The 20,690-nt window shown below is 45.1% G+C and overlaps 1 protein-coding gene across 1 annotated transcript in view; it reads right to left on the bottom strand.

The window, feature by feature from the left end:
- Window positions 1-352: 352 nt before the first annotated feature.
- The window catches only part of FUZ (fuzzy planar cell polarity protein), a 161,180-nt gene continuing 140,842 nt past the window's right edge, over window positions 353-20,690 (bottom strand). Inside the window, exons 10-11 of the mRNA XM_069200951.1 lie at window positions 20,075-20,176; window positions 353-1,407 (exon numbers count right to left, since the gene is read on the bottom strand). Coding sequence (XP_069057052.1) covers window positions 1,205-1,407; window positions 20,075-20,176 — 305 coding nt within the window. The 3' untranslated portion in view covers window positions 353-1,204. The remainder of the gene's footprint in view (window positions 1,408-20,074; window positions 20,177-20,690) is intronic.

Here is a 20,690-nt window from a genome sequence, read left to right as displayed (position 1 = left end):
CATGTACACACTGAGGACACTCGGGTGCTTCATCACTACACTCTTAGTGATATGATGCGTAGTCAATGGATATACAAACATGAATACACCATGAGGATATGCAGCACTTGGATTAGTAATCGTCATACTCGGACTGAGGGGGTAGCGGGGGTTGGGGGGGGAGGAGGGGGGATAATAATCCTCAATCAGTGGAAGACACGCAGACCTTCAGTGGTTGGACTTCACTCTTGCAATGAGGAAAACACTCAGCCACTGAGAATTGGTATTCAGACTCTGAGGAGGACACACACTGCCTCTGAATGCTTAGTTAGCATCCCTTGTCTTCCTGGGGAGGGAGGGAAAATGCAAGCAAAACCTTTGAAAACATGTTTTATTCAACTTTTTAAAGTGGGATGAGGCCACTATCAGAGAAACACAGTACAGAAACCAGTATCAAAACCTACAATACATCAGATATCAACAGAGAAGAAGTCCCTGGGCATGTGTTACTTGACATATTAGGTGAACACAGAGGTCCTTCTCCTCCATGCAAGTATTATGTAAAGTGTGCAGAGCTATGTGGACATTCTTACCCTGAATGACATGTCAGAAGGTGCTTAGGGATGCTTCAGGCTGACAACCGTTTTGTGGTAAGCCTTTTATAAATGTTCTTATAGGATATAATAGGAAGATTTATGGGACACGCTGAACCTGTGCGCTGCGCTGTGACGTGACGTCTCCTGGCTGCACTCAAAGGACTGGAATTGTGCTGTTTACTCATCTTTGATAAAAGGGACCATCCAGCACCATAGAGGGCCCTGGAAACATTGCGACAATGTGGTTGATGGACTTCAGTGAACTATGCAGCTCTCCTCGAGAGGGATCATAGTAAGTTCGGAGAATCATACTGCAGATCAGTGTAGAGACCTACCCAATCCCTTCAGGTCCACCTAGCAGACCGAAAGATCAAGGATCCATGGTTTTTGCCTCAACTGGGGTCACAGGTGAGTTTCTCTTCTGCATCATGCAGGCTTCTCTGGGCCAACACACATTTTGTTGTGCATTTGTTTACTATCACAACAGTTTCCTGCAGTGGATCTTGCTGCGCATGCCCAAATGAGCACTGGCTCTAATGCTGCTCATGAACAGTCCTGCAATGGGCTTATATTAATGGGGCAGCCAAAGGGAGGCTCCCATATGTTCTGCCCCTCCCCCACCTCATGACTTAGAACAAAGAATCCTTGGTGAAGAGCTGCAGGGTCTTGGTGGCTGTACTGCGCAAGCCAAAGGTTGGGACGTCCGGCTTGTAGAGCAGGAAAAGCTGGTGCTGCTCTGTCTGAATTCCATAGCATTTGTGCTCCTCTGACACAACGTAGCACTCTAGGGCATTGTGGGTAAATCCAGTCTGGAACTCTTCATGATGCGATACTGGAAAAAAAAAAATGTAGTTAATCTCCAAACACCAGGAAGACAGGGAGTAGCTCCTTGTGGTATATGCCTTGTGAGCAGAAAAGAGAGCAAAGGTAACTGAACAGGTCATCCTTGCACCATGACTTCAAGGGTTAAACTTGATTACCATTGTGTATCACATGTCCCTCTGACCCTTAAAGTGCGTCTGTCCTCATAAGGCCTTACGGTACAACTTTCCTCATACAGCCATCTGTGCCTTAATGTATGTTCTACCCATAAAGCATTCCACTCTCTATAGGTTACCACTAAAACCTACCTACAGGTCCTTTTTCTATAAATGCCTAGCTATGCTCATAGGCATTGTCTCTTAAAGACAGAGTCTCAGTCTCTCTCTCTCTCGCTCGCTCAGTCTCTCTCTCTCTCTCTCTCTCTCTCTCTCTCTCTCTCTCTCTTGCTCAGTCTCAGTCTCACTCAGTCTCGCTCAGTCTCAGTCTCTCTCACACAGTCTCTCTCTCTCTCACACAGTCTCTCCCTCTCTCCATCTCGGCACAATTATCCCTGAATACCATGGTCTCTTCAATAGGTTCCCCAGTAGGTCTCTCTATCCCTAGAAGCCGTGTTCTCTTTGAAGTCAGTTACATATATTTAAGAAGATTTAGCTCTTTCTTGGCACATGGGCCCGCCTTTTGGTAACTAGCTAGGACAAACTGCGACAGAACAGTGAGGCTCAGCGGGTTGTTAAACACCCTATACCCTACAGAAGCACAGAAACCACTTCTAAGGGAAACAAACATTTGCAATGCAACAGGTCTCGCATTTGCTTAAGTTAGAGCCATTGGCATTGTAAATTCATAACTGGACGTTTCTTGCCACATAAAATGGTCAGCCCTGCCCCATAATTTCATCTTTTCCTGCCATATAAATCCAGTGGCCCTGCATATAACTAAAGCACTTCCAATTACTTTCTTCCGCTATCTGCAGCAAAAAATAAAATGTTGTCATTTAGCATCCTTATTTAAATGTGCAGCGATAATTCCAATAGTATACCCCTTTCACCACCCCAGAATCAGTGTAGCTGGCTGGCTAACACTATTGCCCCAAAAAAGACTAATATAGCCACAGAGAAGAAATAAACTAGAAGGGTCACCCAAACATTTCAAGTGTTTTCAAACAGTCATAGTGTAATACGGATGTTAAGTTGGCCTGAATTGTTGTCATGATTGTAATGATGGGAGATTATTAAAACATATACAACTATCATATAAACCTTTATCAGAAATAAACTGTTGGCAGGAGACTGTAGTGCTCAAAACAGCCCCTAGAGGGCACCATAACAAAAATATAATTTGTAAGATACATGGTCATGTAACCATATTGTTAGCCCCTAGAGGGCATAAACCCATGAAAAAAACAAAAGAAAGTAATGCAGTGTTACCATATATGTAGCCCCTGGAGGGCGTTTTTAGGGTTAGCAGGCCTACTGCAATGATATTACAAGCAAGGCCTTTAAAACAAAATTTCTCACAGCTGTAAAACAAAACTTTTGACCATGAGAAAGCTTAAAAGAGACTGAATTTGGGGTCTCCACTAACCTAGTGTGGGGACCCAGAGATGATGTAGACAGAAAGAGCATTTTGAAGGTGATCCCATTGTCATAGGACCACCACAGGCTGAGCTATGAGCAAATAAAATGCCCTGCAAAGCATTATGGGGCGAGTTTTCGTGCAGCGAATATTATAGTATGTAGTCTGCAATGCTCAGAACAGCCTCTAGAGGACACCACAATAAAAATACAGTTTGCCCTTAAAGAGCATTACCACGTGAAAAAAAGAATGGGAAAAAGTAACGCAGTATAACCATATATTTAGCGGGGATAGTGAATTATACATTTTCAAGGATAGCAGGACTATTGCAAAGATATTACAAACAAGGACTATCAAACATAACTTCTCCCAGCTATCAAACAAAAGTTCCAGCCATGAGAAAGCTTAAAAAGATAATGGATGGTGGTAGGGGTTATTATTTTGGAGTCCCCGCTACATAGTGTGGGGACCCAGAGATGATGTAGAGAGAAAGAGTGGTTAGAGCGGACCGCTTTAACCACTGTATGAAAGAGGTCAGTAACTGGATGGGGTCCAACTGGCTGAAATTGAATGCTTCCAAGACTGAAATTCTTTGTTTTGAAGCTGGTGTTAAACATTGGAATCCGTGCTGGTGGCCATCAGATTGTGGCTCCCTTCCTATCTCTACCAATGTTAGCAAAAACCTGGGTATTAGGTTTGATGATCAACTGTCCTTCAAATATCAGGTAAACCACACGGTTAAAACATGTTTGTGGTTGATTAAAATGCTAAGGAAAGTTTTTCCTTTTCTTCTGTATAAATGGAGGGTTGCGGCCACTTTAGCTCTGGTAGTGTCTAAAGTGGACTATTGTAATGCCTTGTTTCTTAATTTAGATAAAGGCCTCCTTAACAGGGTGCAGCTGATTCAGAATTCAGCCGCCAGAGCTGTTCTCAATCTCTCTCGTTGGACGTCAGTCAGAAGTAGTCTTAAACAATTACACTGGCTTCCGGTGGCTCAACGGATTATTTTTAAATCTCTTTGCTTGTCTTATAAAGCAGTGCATGGCCAAGGTTCAAAATACTTGTCCGCTAAATTAAGTTGGTACAAACCAAAGAGACATCTTAGATCATCTTCAGCCTACAATATTCCGGTTCCCCGGACTAATAGAGAGAAGAGGGGTGATAAAGCCTTCATTGTAGCTGCAGCCATGTGCAGGAGCTCCACCCTCTAAACATTAGGGCAGTAACTAGTTATTTACGTTTCAGGAAGATGATTAAAACATGGCTCTTTCCTAACTGATCTTTGTTTTTCCTTCTGCGGGTTGGGGGTTTCCTAACGAGTTCAGTGTCGTTTTTACCTATGCTAGCGTTTCGATGCTCTTTGTGAGCCGGAATGCGCTTTATAAATATACCCACATACTGTGGTTAATGTTTTGAAGATGGTCCCATTATCCTAGGACGGCCACAGGCTGAGCTATGAGCAAAAATATTTTACAAAACTAATGTCCTGGAAAGCATTATGGGACAAGTTTCTGTGCCACAAATATTTTATTATGTTGATATGACTGTAATGCTTAGAACAGCTCTTAGAGGACACCAGAATGAAAACAACATTTATAAGAAACATTGTCATGTAACTGTTTAGTTAGTCCCTGGAGGGCATAACCACACAAAAAGAAAGTTGCAATACATAATGAAGTGTAACCACATATTTAGCCCCTAGAGAACATACGGCCCGCCGCCCGCCAAGCGGGAACCGCCAGAAGACCGTACCGCGGTCAAAAGACCGCGGCGGTCATTCTGGGTTTCCCACTGGGCTGGCGGGCGACCGCCAAAAGGCCGCCCACCAGCCCAGCGGGAAACACCCTTCCACGAGGAAGCCGGCTCCGAATGGAGCCGGCGGAGTGGAAGGGGTGCGACGGGTGCAGTAGCACCCGTCGCGAATTTCAGTGTCTGCTAAGCAGACACTGAAATTCTAAGTGGGGCCCTCTTACGGGGGCCCCTGCAGTGCCCATGCCATTGGCATGGGCACTGCAGGGGCCCCACGACACCCCATACCGCCAGGAACAGGATGGCGGTCGGAATCCCCATGGCGGCGCAGCAAGCTGCGCCGCCATGGAGGATTCCCCTGGGCAGCGGAAAGTCGGCGGTACACCGCCGCGGTCAGAATGCCCAAAGGAGCACCGCCAGCCTGTTGGCGGTGCTCCCGCGGACCACGGCCCTGGCGGTATTTACCGCCAGGGTCAGAATCAGGCCCATAGTGTATTATGTATTTTCAAGGGTAGAAGGCCGATAGCAATGATACTACAAAGAAGGCCCATAAAACACAAGCTATTCCCAGCTGTAAAACAAAAGTTCCAACTATGAGAGCGCTTAAACAGACACTGAATGGTGGGAGTGGTTATTATTTTGGGGTCCCCACTAACCTAGGACCCAAAGATGTTGTAACCAGAAAAAACACGTTCTTGTGAACGTTTCGGTGATGGTCCCTTTGTCCTAGGACCACCACAGGCGGAGTTATGAGCAAAAATGTTTTGTAAAAGTAATACCCTGCAAAGCATTATGGATCGAGTTTTCCAGAGTGCAGTCATTATTGTAGTATCGGCTCTCCTGCTGTGCCGGGAGAGGTGCTTTCACTGAGGATTTCCGTTTCAGGTAAAGCATTCACCAAATTCAAGCGCTTTAAGGGGAGAGTCACAAGAAATGACTGATTAGGTAACTGTGAACAACGTGACCAGCGACCAATACCGCCGATGGAGTTCAAGCTGTTTTGCCTGTTTGCGATGCACCATGGCTACCATGCAGCACAAAGGGGAGAGACAAAAGAAATAGTTTGCCTACGCTAAAGTATATTGGCAATTGTGCAATAATCCATGTAACAGGAGCAGTCTGCAAGGCGTGACAAAAACAGACTCAAGGCGGGACAAACGTAAAGCATTTACCAATGACATCAAGTGATTTTTGATAGGCAAGTCTACGAACAAGTGAAAGTGATGGGCATGAGGTGGACGTGGATAAAAGCCCACAATAATTACAACAGGTCAAAGCCCTTGCGTGCTTGACCTAAAAAGGAAACTGAGGCTCTCTCTGTTAATTCAGTAACCATCTATTTTTGTGTAGGAGGGTGTAAACCTTGTACTCAGAGTCTTTGCTGTGCTGGTTTGTTTCTTTCTGAATTATCAATTTGTATAAGCCTATTTCTGATACAGGCATCTGCTTTCTTCTGTCGAGGCCCAAACCCGCTCAGTCTCTCTGCATAGGGAAGAAATAATGGGGCAAGGATGGCCTACAATGTACCCCAATGGTGTATGAAATCCTATGCTGTCATGGATCGAAGATCACGTTTGCTACCATCGACTTCAATTAATGAAAGAGAGCAAAAAAGGCCATGTGTGAAAGTTGAGTGTTTGAGCAAAATTTTGACTATATGACATAATCATGGTGATTGTGCCCCTTCCAGCCTACAGGGACATAATGTCAGTCGGTGGTCAGTACCCTTGGTCTCAAAACCCTAGTGTAGTACACATGCTATTTTTAAACTCTATTTAAAATGGCTGCCATTAGAGGCAATCACAGTGCTCCAGAGCACCTTCAAATTGACTGGCCTGCATTTGTTGGTGCACGACTGTGGGAACCAGGAGAATGAAAATGCAGAGAAATCCACTTCTCACCTTAATCAGCCTATTCCCATCACAGACAAACTGTACGAAGGGAGGTTATTTTAAATAATACAACCTGAATTATCTACCTTGAGTTACCCATCATGTGGGCTCATAAAACAGGACTACTTAAAAGTATGGCTGGAGAGAGGAACATGTATTGCACCCAGTTAGTCCAGAAGACAGCTGAGGTGAATGACCCAGCTCATATATCTAAAACGTGCTGTTTAATGCTTTTTTGAATTATTTGTTGATCCACAAATAAAATTTGAAGCTGAAAACACGCCGACTGCCATGCTCCACCTATCCAGGCTTTCCGATGCACATGGCCCTGGAGGACCGCAGCCACCGCACAGGTTAGAAGTGAACTAAATGAAGTGCCTAAGATACCCTGGCTTTCGCCATGATTCCACAAGTATTAAAACTTGCCTTCCTTTGCACTGCGGCACCGTCACCACCATCATTTTCAGTCTCTGACCGCACTATGGCTTCCTGTTAAATTCCGGATCCTTCACCGACCACTTGTACTGCCCCATCTAATATAAGTGTTGCACTCACAGGGTCCAAATAGAGCGGTCATATCTTCTTTTCATTCCAAGAACTCTTATCCGAACTAGATCACCCTTACTATAATCAACCACCTTAGCAGTTTTTCTCACATCTGAAGATCTATGAGCTTTGTTCTCATGGGCCTTCCATCCCAGACACATCCTTGTGCATATCGACACAAGGAACAGTTTCCAACGTGCGAAATGGACCCAAAAACCTCAACATATTCTTCCACCACCCTCTTCCAGTCATCACCGTGTTAATGCGAGTAGTCCTGTTTTAGTGCACATTCATTGCTGGTTTACAGCTTGGTTCCAGGGTCCATGAGACACGTATAACCAGAAGAAAAAAAGCTATGTGAAGAAACACATTTTAATGATTTGTTGAAACTTAATAAGGCTGAACTGAAAGGAATGGCCTGGAGGCAAGAACAACAATGTATGCCCCACCTGGCCCATTAATCTTAAATTTGGGAACCACAAGCAAGACAGAGTTGAAGGTGCAAAGACGTAGAAAGGGGCAATAATTGGCTTTAATGAAGGCAGTGGACAGTAAAGAGTACCTCCATGCATTGGTAGCCAGTGTAACAGGGACAAGAAGGCGAGCGTAGCGATCCCAAAGCAACCTATCACCCTTACTCATTCTATATTTTATTTTTCTGGTCCGCCACAGTATTCAAAGGATGTTAGAATGAATTCCTGTACCCAATCCATTGTCAGTTGAAGGTCATCCGTCTCCTCTGCTAACAGTTGTAGTAAGTGTCTGTGAGCAGCACACCGGCAAATCATTTCTCTAGAAGGAACTTTTCAAAATCTAATGTTGGCTACACACAGCAATTGTCCTGTTGCGTAGGTTCTCAATATGGTAATGATGCTACTGGATTTGGGAGACAGGATCACATGTATTGTGGGTACTAACTATGTTTCCGCACCACATGATGCCTGTCGGCCTAATCTGGGTTCTCCGGCTAACTAGCAGCGCCTCATCTCTGGCCGAGATGATTGTGGCAACCAGGCGTATGACAAGAAAGACTCCTCAGGGGAATCGTGGTCCATCAGATCCCTTCCCTTTCTCTCAGTTACCAAAGGGTCTCATACAGGCAAAGACAACAGAGGCAGAATATAGGTCAATAAGGATTTATTGAAATAACTACATCTTAGATAAAAAAGGCATGTATTGCAATAACTAGGATGATAAAATACAGTAAAAACAAGTAGGTGACAAACAGAATAAAACACAAGAACAGTCCTATCATACTGTCACTAGGAGTGATGTATATATTCTCCTACCTACACTATGCCTGAGCACAGTGTAATAAGCCTAATCTGCTTTTCGGGTTTCCCCTCTAGGGGTACATCATCTCTCATACCTGGAGGAAGAAGCCTGTAGTCTACAGAGACACCGTCCCCATGTGGATCTGGGGTGCGGCCGTCTAAGCAAGTAGCTGCAGCAAAGCATTCAGCATACAGTGGTGGTCATCTTGCTGGAATTTCCTTCTAACGTGTCTGGGACAAAGGGGTGTTTTTATAATATAACAGCTGACATTCTAAGAAATAGTCCTCACGTATGAGTGTGTGTTTTCTGTGAATGCTGGAGACACAGCATACCACGTTTGTCGGCAACCCTATCTGACTGTAGCCTTGGAGAAAGCACAAAGGAAAATAAATGGCCTACTAAGAACGTGATGTTCTCCTAGGCGAAAGTACAATGAGATAAAGAAAATAAAACAGCACTGCAAATGTGACTATTGCGAGAAGAATACAGCAGTACTGAATAAAATGTAACAGGGTTAAAGTGCACAGCGGCAGGCCTAGTTAGCTTAAAACAACATGTCTAAAACATGGCTAAAATAGCTATACAACAGTCCATCTGCACTAAGAAGGCACTGCCCTTGTGCCCTATGGCACAATGAGACCCTGAAATGCCAAACCACCCCTCTGCCAACACAGTCATGCCACAAAGGTGGTACAGTTAATTTCTGAGCTATATCCATCCCAGTGCATTACGTACAATTTTAATATTGATCTAGCACCTCATTCCTACGGCAAGGTCTTGAAGAGCACAGACTTACATTGGGATGCTGCTTGCCTTTTTCAGACTGCAGGGTTGGGAAAGGTGCTGGGTGCAGAATGATCTATATGGGTGATGTTTGGTGAGGTGCGGTGACATGACAGCACTTGCAAGCACAAAATGTTGTGGAATAGTGTGAGAAAAGAGATGCTTTGCAAAAGCAGGTTCCCACCTAACTGTCATGTTGATAACACATTAGTTATAAATCAGAAGAGCCAGGCTTGTAGTGCTTTTCGGGCGTCAAGATGATCGACCATTATTCTTGCTGAAGGCAGGTCGAATTATAAAGGGATTCCCTCCAGTTCGAGATTTGTTGAAGGAAGAGACCGATTAAAACATATCGAAGGGGTCTGGCTTGGTACTGTGTGTGTACTTTGTGTTGAAAAAAGTGGGGGTTCTGTGCTTTTGGTGGCACAATAAGATATGCAAAGTGCTTTTTAGGCGATCTGTCGTTTAATCTCAGACATTCACTGCAGTGAGTAAACAGCAGGAAAAATCTGATCTACTCAACTTGTGTTGTCCAACCGGATATTACATAATTAATCTATCAAGAACTTTAATTATTACATTCAAACATTTTTGTTTTGTCACTGTTATCACTAAAGGCCCCTCTTAGCAAAAGCTTAAAATGTTTGCTCCAAGACACTAACATTGAAACAGGCATTCTCTCCTACAAAATAGCCATCTAATAAGCCTTTCATTTATTATGCAGCAATATTCCACCAGGCTGTCTTGTACAAAACCCACTACTTCCAACAAACATCTTCCTCAACACTCTTCCCTACCGATGGCCACATCAACCTTTGCATGCTTGTTTTACTTTTTAACTCATCTGCTCCATTCTCTTTCTTCTTTGCTAGATTCCTGAGAGACAGTGAGCACCATGAGTCCTTATCTCCAGCACATGCTAGACACGCTTCCAAATTGTAGAGAACAGCCTATGTAGGCAATCAGGATCTACTATAAACATTTCTACCCACAAGAAAACCCTGAATTACTATAAGCCCCAGAAACAACTAAGCACCTTACTCACCATTACCAAATAATGCAAAATGGCACCTATCGACAAACGCAGTTCAAGTGCCCTCATCAGCTTTCCAAAGTTGTATGGCTGCATCAACATGGTATCCGGAGCACATGCGCTTGTGTTCAATGGCACACGCTTATTTGTACCAGTGACAAAACTCCTCAACATAGGTGCCCGGGTTTGCGGCGCCTTGGTAGGTCACAAAGTATGGGTCACGCGCAAAAAATATTTGTGGTAGTTCCACCGCTTGCACATTTCCAAGGGGCCCTTTCCTTAATATAGGAGGGTCAACCTCAAATTAGGGCTTCTAGTATTTTTATGTAAGTCCTTTATTCACATTTCTATACAAATAAACACCCTTAAGGTTTCCCAAGTGAAGTCTAGGATTTTCTTTGTTTACTTTTGGTCCTGAAGAAACGCCAACTGATCCTTAGGTGACAACATAGGCGTGAAACACGTCGACCATCATTGAGGGTTAAAGGACTAAGGGGGTGATTCAGACTATGGCGGACGGCGGAGGCCGTCCGCCATAGTACCGCCGCCAAATGACCGCACCGCGGTCAAAAGACCGCGGCGGCCATTCAGACATTTCCTCTGGGCCGGCGGGCGCTCTCCAAAAGAGCGCCCGCCGGCCCAGAGGAAATGCCCCTGCAACGAGGACGCCGGCTCAGCATTGAGCCGGCGTAGTTGCAGGGGTGCGACGGGTGCAGTTGCACCCGTCGCGTATTTCAGTGTCTGCAAGGCAGACACTGAAATACTTAGCGGGCCCTCTTACGGGGCCCCCTGCCGTGCCCATGCCATTGGCATGGGCACGGCAGGGGCCCCCAGGGGCCCCGTGGCACCCCCTACCGCCATCCTGTTCATGGCGGGTTTCCCGCCATGAACAGGATGGCGGTAGGGGCTGTCAGAATTCTCATGGCGGCGGAGCGCGCTCCGCCGCCATGAAGGATTCCCCCGAGCAGCGGTAAGTCGGCGGGAGCCCGCGACTTGCCGCTTCTGACCGCGGCTGAACCGCCGCGGTCAGAATGCTCGTGGGAGCACCGCCAGCCTGTTGGCGGTGCTCCCGTGGTCGGTGGCCCTGGCAGCCACCGGCCGCCAGGGTCAGAATGACCCCCTAAATTTCCTTTCCCTATTTTTTCTCTCAGTTGAGTAAGGGAAAATTATCTCCTTGGTCACTCCCCTCGTTTTTAACCTTGACCTAGACCCTTTAGGGACAATAAACGTATCTACGTTAGGGCCTAGAGTCAATTTTAACACACTACCTCCAGCTATTCACTTCCCTGTGTAGGTTTGAGTCTACTCCTGAAGCATGACACCCATTGGGGTGTGTGAGTGCTCTTGCTTCTACTTATAGAAGTGCCTCGTTGACTTGTGATAATTACTAGGGCACTATTGAGTTCCCACGGAACAGTGTACCTAATTGTTTTATACATTCACTAGACTGCATGAGGCAACATCACTCTGTGGAGTGAGCTACCAAAATTTCGAGAGGCGAAAGTGGCAGAAAGCTAGACAGAGGCAGGAAGCGTTCTTGGGGGGAGGGCAACAAGGATTGCAGTGTGTGGGGAAGGGAGTACACAATAGAGACATCAACATGGATTGAGGAGGGGAGATGGCTGGGGAATACACACAAGGGAGACAGCAACGGTGCACAGTAGGGTGCAGTGGTGTGGAGTGGCGGAGCGTGGAGTGGCGCAGGAAGGTGTACAATGGTGTGAAGTGGCGTAGAATTGAGTGATGCAGAGAGCAGTGGCGCAGAGTAGAGCTTATTGGCAGAGTACAGTGGCGCAGAATGGTGCAGAGTGAAGTAGCATAGAGTGGTGCAGAGTACAGTATAGTGCTGTAGAGGTCAGTGACACAGAGTGCAATGGCGTAGAGTAGATTGTTTCAGAGTACAGTGGAGTGGCGTGGAGTGGAGAGGTGCAGGGTACACTGTAGTTGCGTAGTGCCAGAGTGCAATGGCTTAGAGTAAAGTGGTGTAGGGTGCAGTAGTGCAGAGTAAATTAGAGTCTTGTACAGTGGACTGGCGTAGAGTGCAGGGGCACAGAGTTGAGTGTTACAGAGTAAAGTGCATGGCGCATAGAGTGTGTTGGCATAGAGTGCAGGGTTGCAGAGTGGCAGAGAGTACAGTGGCGTAGAGTGGAGTTGTGTTGAGTAGACTGATGCAGCCTAGAGTGGTAAAGAGTGCAGTGGTGTAGAGTTGAGTGGTGCAGAGTGCAGGGCCGTGCAGTGGTGTCAAGTGCAGTGATGCAAAGTAGGGTGCAGAGTAGAGGGGAGTTGCGTAGAATATTCATGGTGTGCCATTACAGACAACACATTTTCAACAGAAATGACCATTACATTTGTGGAGACATACAGTTTTACTAATAAAACTATACAGTGCACAGAGGAAAACGTGTGAACATTGCTAGTGGGATTTGTTTTGATCATATTAAAGTATTTGTTTCCAGCACGCTTCAGAAATACCCAAAAAATTTGCTTTATTTGTGCTCCTAATTCTGATATATTCTGAAATACCTACACATTTAATGTAAATGTTGCCATGTGCTAGAAAATAAACTCTTTCATACTCCCAGTATCCAGCAAGATTGTCACATAGATCCTCTCATTTTAAGCCAGAGAAAGAAAAGTGCCTGATATTTTACCTTGTCTTTGAATGCATAGCAAATGAGACAAGATAACAACAGGATTTACAAGCCTGTTTACAGAAAAGGAGCACTCAGAAGGATACTGGAAAAAAGGTTTGGGCAAGGGAATGTACAAACTCAAGCTAGCCAGCCTAAAACAAAACAAATGCAGTAAATGGAAAGCAAGAAAACGTGAGTTACAAACCCAGTGGCAAGCAATGGGCAGAATGCATTCCTAGGTCAGCTTTCTGAATGTCCCCAAGATGTCTTTAGCTGCACTGTCTGGTAGGCTGTGGCTTAAAAAGGAGACAGGGGATGGTTGTAGTGGGGCTGCTGGCCCGTTTCCAAACTAGGAAGTGTATTGTGTAAACACCCCCACAGATATCATCACAGCCTGCAGGCATCCCAGCACTTATATGGCTAAAACATCGGAGTCCACAGATGCTCCTTACAGCCTTTGAAACTGTATTTTCAACTTCACAGGTTCTCTCTTTGGTCTGTGATCACTAAACTAGTGAAAGAGCTAGCTTTAAACATAAGGTGTATTCCTGACCTTCAAGGGGTTTGTGATAACTAGACTGGTGAAAGGCTGATCTCTTTGGTTTATGATCAGTTGACTGGTGAAAAGCTACTCTGTTTTGTGATCACTAGACTAGTGAAAGCCACATGGTGAAAGACCTCTCTCTGGTTTATGATCACTAGACTGGTGAAAGGCTCTTCTCGTTGGTTTATGATCACTAGACGGATGAGAGACTCCTCTCTGGTTTGTGATCACTGGACTGGTGAAAGACTCCTGTCTTCAGTTTATGATCACTAGACTAGTGAGATGCTCCTCTATTTGGTTTATGATCACTCGAGTGGTCAAAAAGGCTGCCTCTGCACACGTAGTGTGTTTCCGACCTGTATGACGATTAACAGTCCTCCTTTCTAGGACTGGTTTTCTTATGGAGGCTAAACAACCAGGGGAACCAATAGCTTCACAGCACTGCCACAAACCCCACTAGCTCATTTTAGAGCCATGCATCAGAGGTAGTACATAAAAAAACACCATTACATAGATCGGCTTATCTCAAGAGACAACCCTTCTTCAGGACAGGGAAAAGTAAATTTGTAAAACATGACCACCTTCTGGGCCCATTGCCCAGCAAGGATTATTAATGCCAGTAAACGGATAATAAAAACTTGTTAAAGTGGGAAGAAACGATGCAGTCTATCCTAGCAGCATAGGAGAAGGCACTGCATGTATTTCAAAGCCAAAGGAAAGCAATGTACAGGCCCTGGTCAAGCCTCACCTCCACAAGCGGTACATACATAAAGAGCCTGGCTGAGATCTAGTAGACATCCTGGAGCACAACTAAACAGCTAATTTAAATGGCAAAGGGATACTACAATAGAACATTAACTCACTATAGGTACAGCCATCCATTTAGCAGCCATCATAGCATTCATCCACACTAATAGAGGCTGGCACATGAATCCACATTCCCTCCTCCCTGAGCAAAAGGGCAAAGGAAATAAATGTTATTCACTCCTCCCTTGCAAATAGGGACAAAACAGAATAATACTTCTACAGTACAGATTTGTTCTCTGGGTTCCCACTGTCGAACCTATGCGTCAGTCCATTTATATTAGTAAGGAGTTGCCTAATCCAAACTCCACTGTTAGATCCAGTTGTAATCCAGTTGCAGGAAACCAACAGCCTATCAACACATCTCCACACTTCAGCCTGGACATTACAGTTAAGCAGCGTTAAAACTCTTTGGTCTTACTATCAACAAACAATGCTGTATAGAAATCAGCTGGTAGCATCATTTTACTGATGTATGCCTTCTTCAGCCTTTGTATTATTCAATGACTGCATCACCCATTTCACACGTCAGTCTGTACTGTGAAATGATTGTCATACTTGGATGCTTTCGGTAAGAAGGCCTTGCTCAGCAGCTTTTAAGGGTGTTAAAAGCCCTATGGTTTTTGGCAAGTCCAGAGCGCACCAACTTAGGCTTTTTGCTGGATCTATGTTGGTTAACAGCGCCGCCAAATTGCTTTAGGGGCAAGGGTGTTCTAACACAAGTAATTTAAAGATAAAATGCCTCTTGGATGGAGAATTCCACCAACCCTGGAGGAGCAAAGTGTGTTAAAAAGATGTCTTGTATCCCAGAGGATACAAAGAGACATCTGTAAAACATTTTGCAAATTATGAGGTTTCACTCTAAGCAAAATCTACAGGGTCAAGTCAGTAGCCCAAGGTACACATTTCTCATGACAAAGAATAATAGTCACACAAATACAAATAGGGAGCAAAAGGAAAATACATTTTCCAAGAGTGCATAGGTCACCCTCACCTACTAAACATTTGTAACCAAACATATAAATCAAACAAACAATAGTTGGAAGCCAACCATTCTGTTCATAGTATGTACTACAAAAAGATCACACAGTTTCAGGGTGGCATGCCGTTTCATTGGGCAGCTCCTCATCTAGGACGGAAGTCCTATCTCACGTTCTAGTACTACCTAGAATAAATATATACTGGGCGACAATCACTGGGTGGTTATACGCCGGGTGATTCAGTCTTTTATTGTGGTTGATGTTTTAATTTTAATCTTTATCATATACCCACAAGGTTAAAAATATAAAAGAGTTTATTTATGACTCTTTCTATTTTCAAATGTCTGTGCTAGACAGCCACCACAGCAAAATGTGGGACTGGTATCTGCATCACAGAAAGTCTATTACAGGGGAGGGGTCATCATCTGAAGTCTGCAAGTTGCTAAAGAGGCATATAGTCTGCCTACAGCCTTGAAGCCTGCCTGCTCATAGAGGGAAGGAGAAAACTTGGCCCTACAGGGGAAGAGACTGTCAAGAGGAGACGCCCAGAGTGTTCCAAGCATGGGAGCACCCAGAAGTAGCCAATTGCCTTCAAGACCCTGTCTATTCAAGTCGTAAGGGGTCTCCTGGTGCCTACTGGGAGCTGTGTGAGCAAGGTATCTACTAGAACATCTTTGTGTTGTATGGCAATTCTGCTACAGGCTTTCAAAGAACTGGTGCTGCCTCTGCCACCGGAGATGTTCACCTGAACGAAGTCAGTGCATTAGCTGGGAGGCAACACTGCTGAAGATGAGCTCTACTTGCATCAGCCAGGAGTCCACAACTAGCTAAGAAAAGTGCTTGGCGAGCAGCCGGATTAGTTGTTTAACACTGCTGGCCTAGACAGGAGAGAGGCAATTGTCTGAAGTCCTCCTTCACCGATGGTGAAACCTGACGGAGCGAGATTGCTGATCGCACCAGCCAGTATTACTGATTGACAACGCCGTTGAGCAGGTAACGCAGGGCTGAGCAAGTACGAAGGAAGAGTCTGTGCCTGAAGTAAATCCTACAGCTAGAACACTAACCTACTTTTTGGGCGTAAAGGCTATTGAAATGGCCTACGAACTATCCACTGGGGCAATTGATATTGTTCTATAGCCGTGGGGAACATCTCAGAGAGAGAAGGGAGGAGACGGCACAGCAGAGGGTAAACACACTTCAGTAGAGCTTGTAGGTGAGGTTGCAACTCTGTAATGGCACCATTTTTGGAGTGTGTATTATTTTGTTAAAGTACAAAGTACTTTATTTTAACTTAACTTAAAAACTGGACTGGAAATACGTTATTGTGTCTGACCCCTACTTCATTTACCTGAGAAGTCTGCAACTGTTCGCACTCGCTACCCTGAGACTACATTGTGCTAATGCTGAAATCAGTTCAGTTTGCAGAGCCAAAAAAGGGCGGGACCCAGAGCACCAATGGTAAACAATCTCAACCACCACGGTTGGATCTCCCACAACCTCAGCCACCACAGTGGTTACAGTCCAGTAGCTCCCATCTGATTTGTGGCCCCATGAACAGGGTCTGAAGGAACGAGTCACTAATTTCATGTTTCTAAAGATTCTTTTTGACAGGAAATTGATAAAACAAGTCTCTATAAAGACTTGTTGAGGTGAGAACAGTTGTCCCTTTTAGTTCTTGCGGTGAGAATAGTTGCTTGTTTTTTTTTTTTTAACTGCAGTACAGACAAAGCAGTATTTTATAGAATAGGTCCTTGCTTTTTTTTTTTTTTTGGTACCGCAATACAGATGAAGCTGTATTTTACAGAACAGGTACTTGCTTGTTAGGGTTGAGCCTGCAAGTGCATGCGCTTGTGTCTTGTATGCAAGACGCTGTTGTGTTAGGTAAAGGGCTTGGAGCCAGCCTGTTGCTCACCATTTGTTGGCTTACGTGGCACTTTCTTTACAGCCTCGTAATTCATCAAGGCATGTCTGGCATCATTCCTGTTCCTTTGTGTGGAGCATTGATCAAGCACTAACTGATTTCAACTTAATTAGTACCCGTCCGCTGCTCCCGACGTGATCGAGGCATCATTTTGTTCTAACTTCCACTGCCCCACAAACAGAAGGCTTGTGACTGGCAAAAACGTGACCAGCAAGGCTAACTTGATTTTATTTTGTTAAGCAGTCTTTTCTCAGTTTACACTCATGTTATTTTTTCTTTTTGCTCGTGGGCGCTGTTGTCAAAAGATGACAATTAACTTGTTCGAAATATGCGAGACCTATTGTATTGCAAATGCTTGTTTTGACTGCAGTATCATCGAAGCCGTATTGTATAGAATAGGTGCTTGTTTGCTTGATTGCAACACAGACAAAGCCGTATTTTAGAGCAACACTGCCCTTGAGTGGCGAGTAAAGGCAACAAAGGCTTTGTCAGTACAAGAGAAAAGGTCTTTTAATAAATTAGAAAGATTAAACGGAACATGAATCAGTAGCGCGAGTTTCATTCAACAAGGAACAAATTCGATATAAACACAAGACAAGCCCTATCCCACAAATGACACACACACACAAATTGTTCTGAGAAAACAATAGCCAGGAGTGCAAGCGATAGCTCTGTAAAAGACCAGACCTAAAACGACCACTAGGCAATGTACTCTGGGTAATAACTATGGGTAACATCGTTTGAAAATAGCACAACAAGCATTTGCAATGCAATGGATCTCGCATTTGCTCGAGTTAGGGGTATTTGCGTTGCAAACTCCTAACTGGACTTTTCTTGCCACATACTCTGAATATTAAAAGTAGAACTTTTGACATAAGCGAGCCGCGGACGCCATGAGCATCAATCAGCGTGAACAGAGACACAAAAAGAAAAATAAGTTCGCTTGCACACAAATTTATTGGCAAAAGTGCAATTAGCCATGTAACTGAGGTGATGGCCAAGGCGGTAACAAAACCTCCCCAAGGAGGGACAAGCGCAAACCATTTATCAATGTCGTCAAAGGATTTTTGAAGGGCAAGCCCAGGTAGTGATCGGCATCCGGTGGGCGTGGTTAAAAGCCCAGGTACATACCAACACGTCAGAAAAGCAGCGCTTGCGTGGTGCTATGCTCGACCTTAAAATGGTTCAAGAGGATTAGAGCAATCCGTGCCCAAACGTTCTTTTACATAGACTGAAGTTAAAAACACCACCAAGTTTAGAAATAATGACGGCCAACACACATTTGTTTGAAACAATGATTCAAATGAATGCATTTGTTTAGGTCAACAATGAAGAAAAGCGGTTTTAAATAGTCCTACTAAATTGTCATTTATACTCAAAATGTATCGAGTTTAGCCGATTTGTTCACGCCGCTGAGAATAAACATGGCTATGAAGTGCTCAAACAGAAGGAGTGAAACGTTAAGGTGCTTAGGTATAAAAATACGAAAAAAACATTGTGACTGAAAAGTTAGGCAGCTGGGTGCATTTTAGCAGCTAAGGTGGTATAGAAGGAGGGTGGTTTGCTGGTGGTACATTTCTTTATGCTGTTAGCTGCAGTAATGTACATTTGCCATCACCAGGGCTCATCAGCTCCACCCAATGGCCAGTTTGGAGCAGTGGGAGGGTTTTCTGAAGAAAGGAAAGCTGTAAGCTGGCCAACATGATCACTGCATTACCTTACGCTAGATTTTGAGGAGAGTGGTTTCTATGCCATGTCATGAGCAGAAGCAAAAGGAGGAGGGAGCAGAAGCAGGCTTTCTAAGAATGTGAGATGAGGAAGGGAAGCTGTGAAGGGAATGTGATGGGAGGAGTCTGCTGGGGTGTGAGTGGAGATGCACTGTAGAAGGTGAGTGGAGCTGTGTGGGGTCGGGCGATTGCCTGAGTAAGTGTGTAGCTTGTGAGCACAGATATTGCAAGTGTGCATGTAACAATATCACTGTTCTTGATTAGGCACGTGCCCGGACAAGTGAGTGTAGAACTGAGTGAGTGGTGGACGAAAAGAGTGAATGTAAGTGAGTGGAGAGGCAACAACATAGTAGCAGGAGGGGTTTTGGATGAGTCAAAGGTCAGATAAATGAAGGAGAATGTAGTGGGGTTGTTTGGGAGATCACGGTAGATGGCTCGAGCATAGAGGGCAGACCTTGGGAGTTCATGGCCACGAGTCTGCAAAGCATGGATTCAAGTCTGAGCGAGGGAGTATGAGTATGAGTATATGCCATGCACGGAAGGCCGGAAGCTAAACTCAGTCCATCTCGCCTGCAGCTGAACTACACACAAACATGGCAACAGTTGAAGACTTTCAGACTGGGTCCCTCCCATCAGTCAGGTGGATTCTGACTTCCCTTTTCACATACATTCCTTGCCTTATCTAGTACTCTGAAGGGATAACAAGGGGAGACCAGGGCTAAGCAAACTCTCAATAAATACACTGGTGAGAGGAGTAGAGGGTAGGGAGGTTTAAGGAGGTGAGTTGGGTAGTGGCATTGCGGAGGTGAGCAGGGGTGGCTTAATGGAGTGTTGAGGGTGCGGAGAAAAGACTGGACAAAGTCAGGTGGGGTGAAACGTGTGTGTGTGTATGAGCCTGTGTGCTAGTGTGTATGCTAAGTTAGTCATACCGAGTGTCGGTGATGTAGAGTGGTGTGGTGGAAAGGGGAAGAGACTAGCGTCAGGGGTAAAGTTGTAAGCGCTATATAAATAAAATGTAAACTGACACTTCTGGGGCTTCCAAGACACCCCTGGTGGCTAAAACCCCCACAGAGACACAGCGGGGAATACCACTATCTAAGGGGTTGCTCCTGGGTGGGTGGGCAACAACCTCTGTAAATAGCCCCATCAGTCCACACACGGCTGCTGCTGGCCCTAAGCAGTTCATCTTTCATTCGAGCTTAGAAGCAGCTTTACCTTTCTTCTCATCCCCCTGCTCGGAGGGAAAGTACTGTGACACAGCCAGGGTGTAGAAAGCGCGCAGTGCGGCTCTCCGCTGCTCCAGCGAGAGGCTGACCCCTGAAAGAGAGAAGAGACAGACATCAATGCTAGGTCAGTACTTCAGAGATACCAAGAGAGGCTGACCCCTGAAGAGAAGACACATACATCAATGCTAGGTCAGTACTGCAGAGATACCAAGAGAGAGGCTGACCCCTGAAGAGGAGGAGGGACAGACATCAATGCTAGGTCAGTACTGCAGAGATACCAAGAGAGAGAGGCTGACCCCTGAAGAAAAGAGACAGACATCAATGCTAGGTCAGTACTGCAGAGATACCAAGAGAGAGGCTGACCCCTGAAGAAAAGAGACAGACATAAATGCTAGGTCAGTACTGCAGAGATACCAAGAGAGAGGCTGACTCCTGAAGAGGAGGGACAGACATCAATGCTAGGTCAGTACTGCAGAGATACCAAGAGAGAGGCTGACCCCTGAAGAAAAGAGACAGACATAAATGCTAGGTCAGTACTGCAGAGATACCAAGAGAGAGGCTGACTCCTGAAGAGGAGGGACAGACATCAATGCTAGGTCAGTACT

Source organism: Pleurodeles waltl, chromosome 7, assembly GCF_031143425.1.
Source record: "Pleurodeles waltl isolate 20211129_DDA chromosome 7, aPleWal1.hap1.20221129, whole genome shotgun sequence".
Lineage (NCBI taxonomy): Eukaryota > Metazoa > Chordata > Amphibia > Caudata > Salamandridae > Pleurodeles > Pleurodeles waltl.
This window is presented reverse-complemented; position numbering and strand designations above follow the sequence as displayed.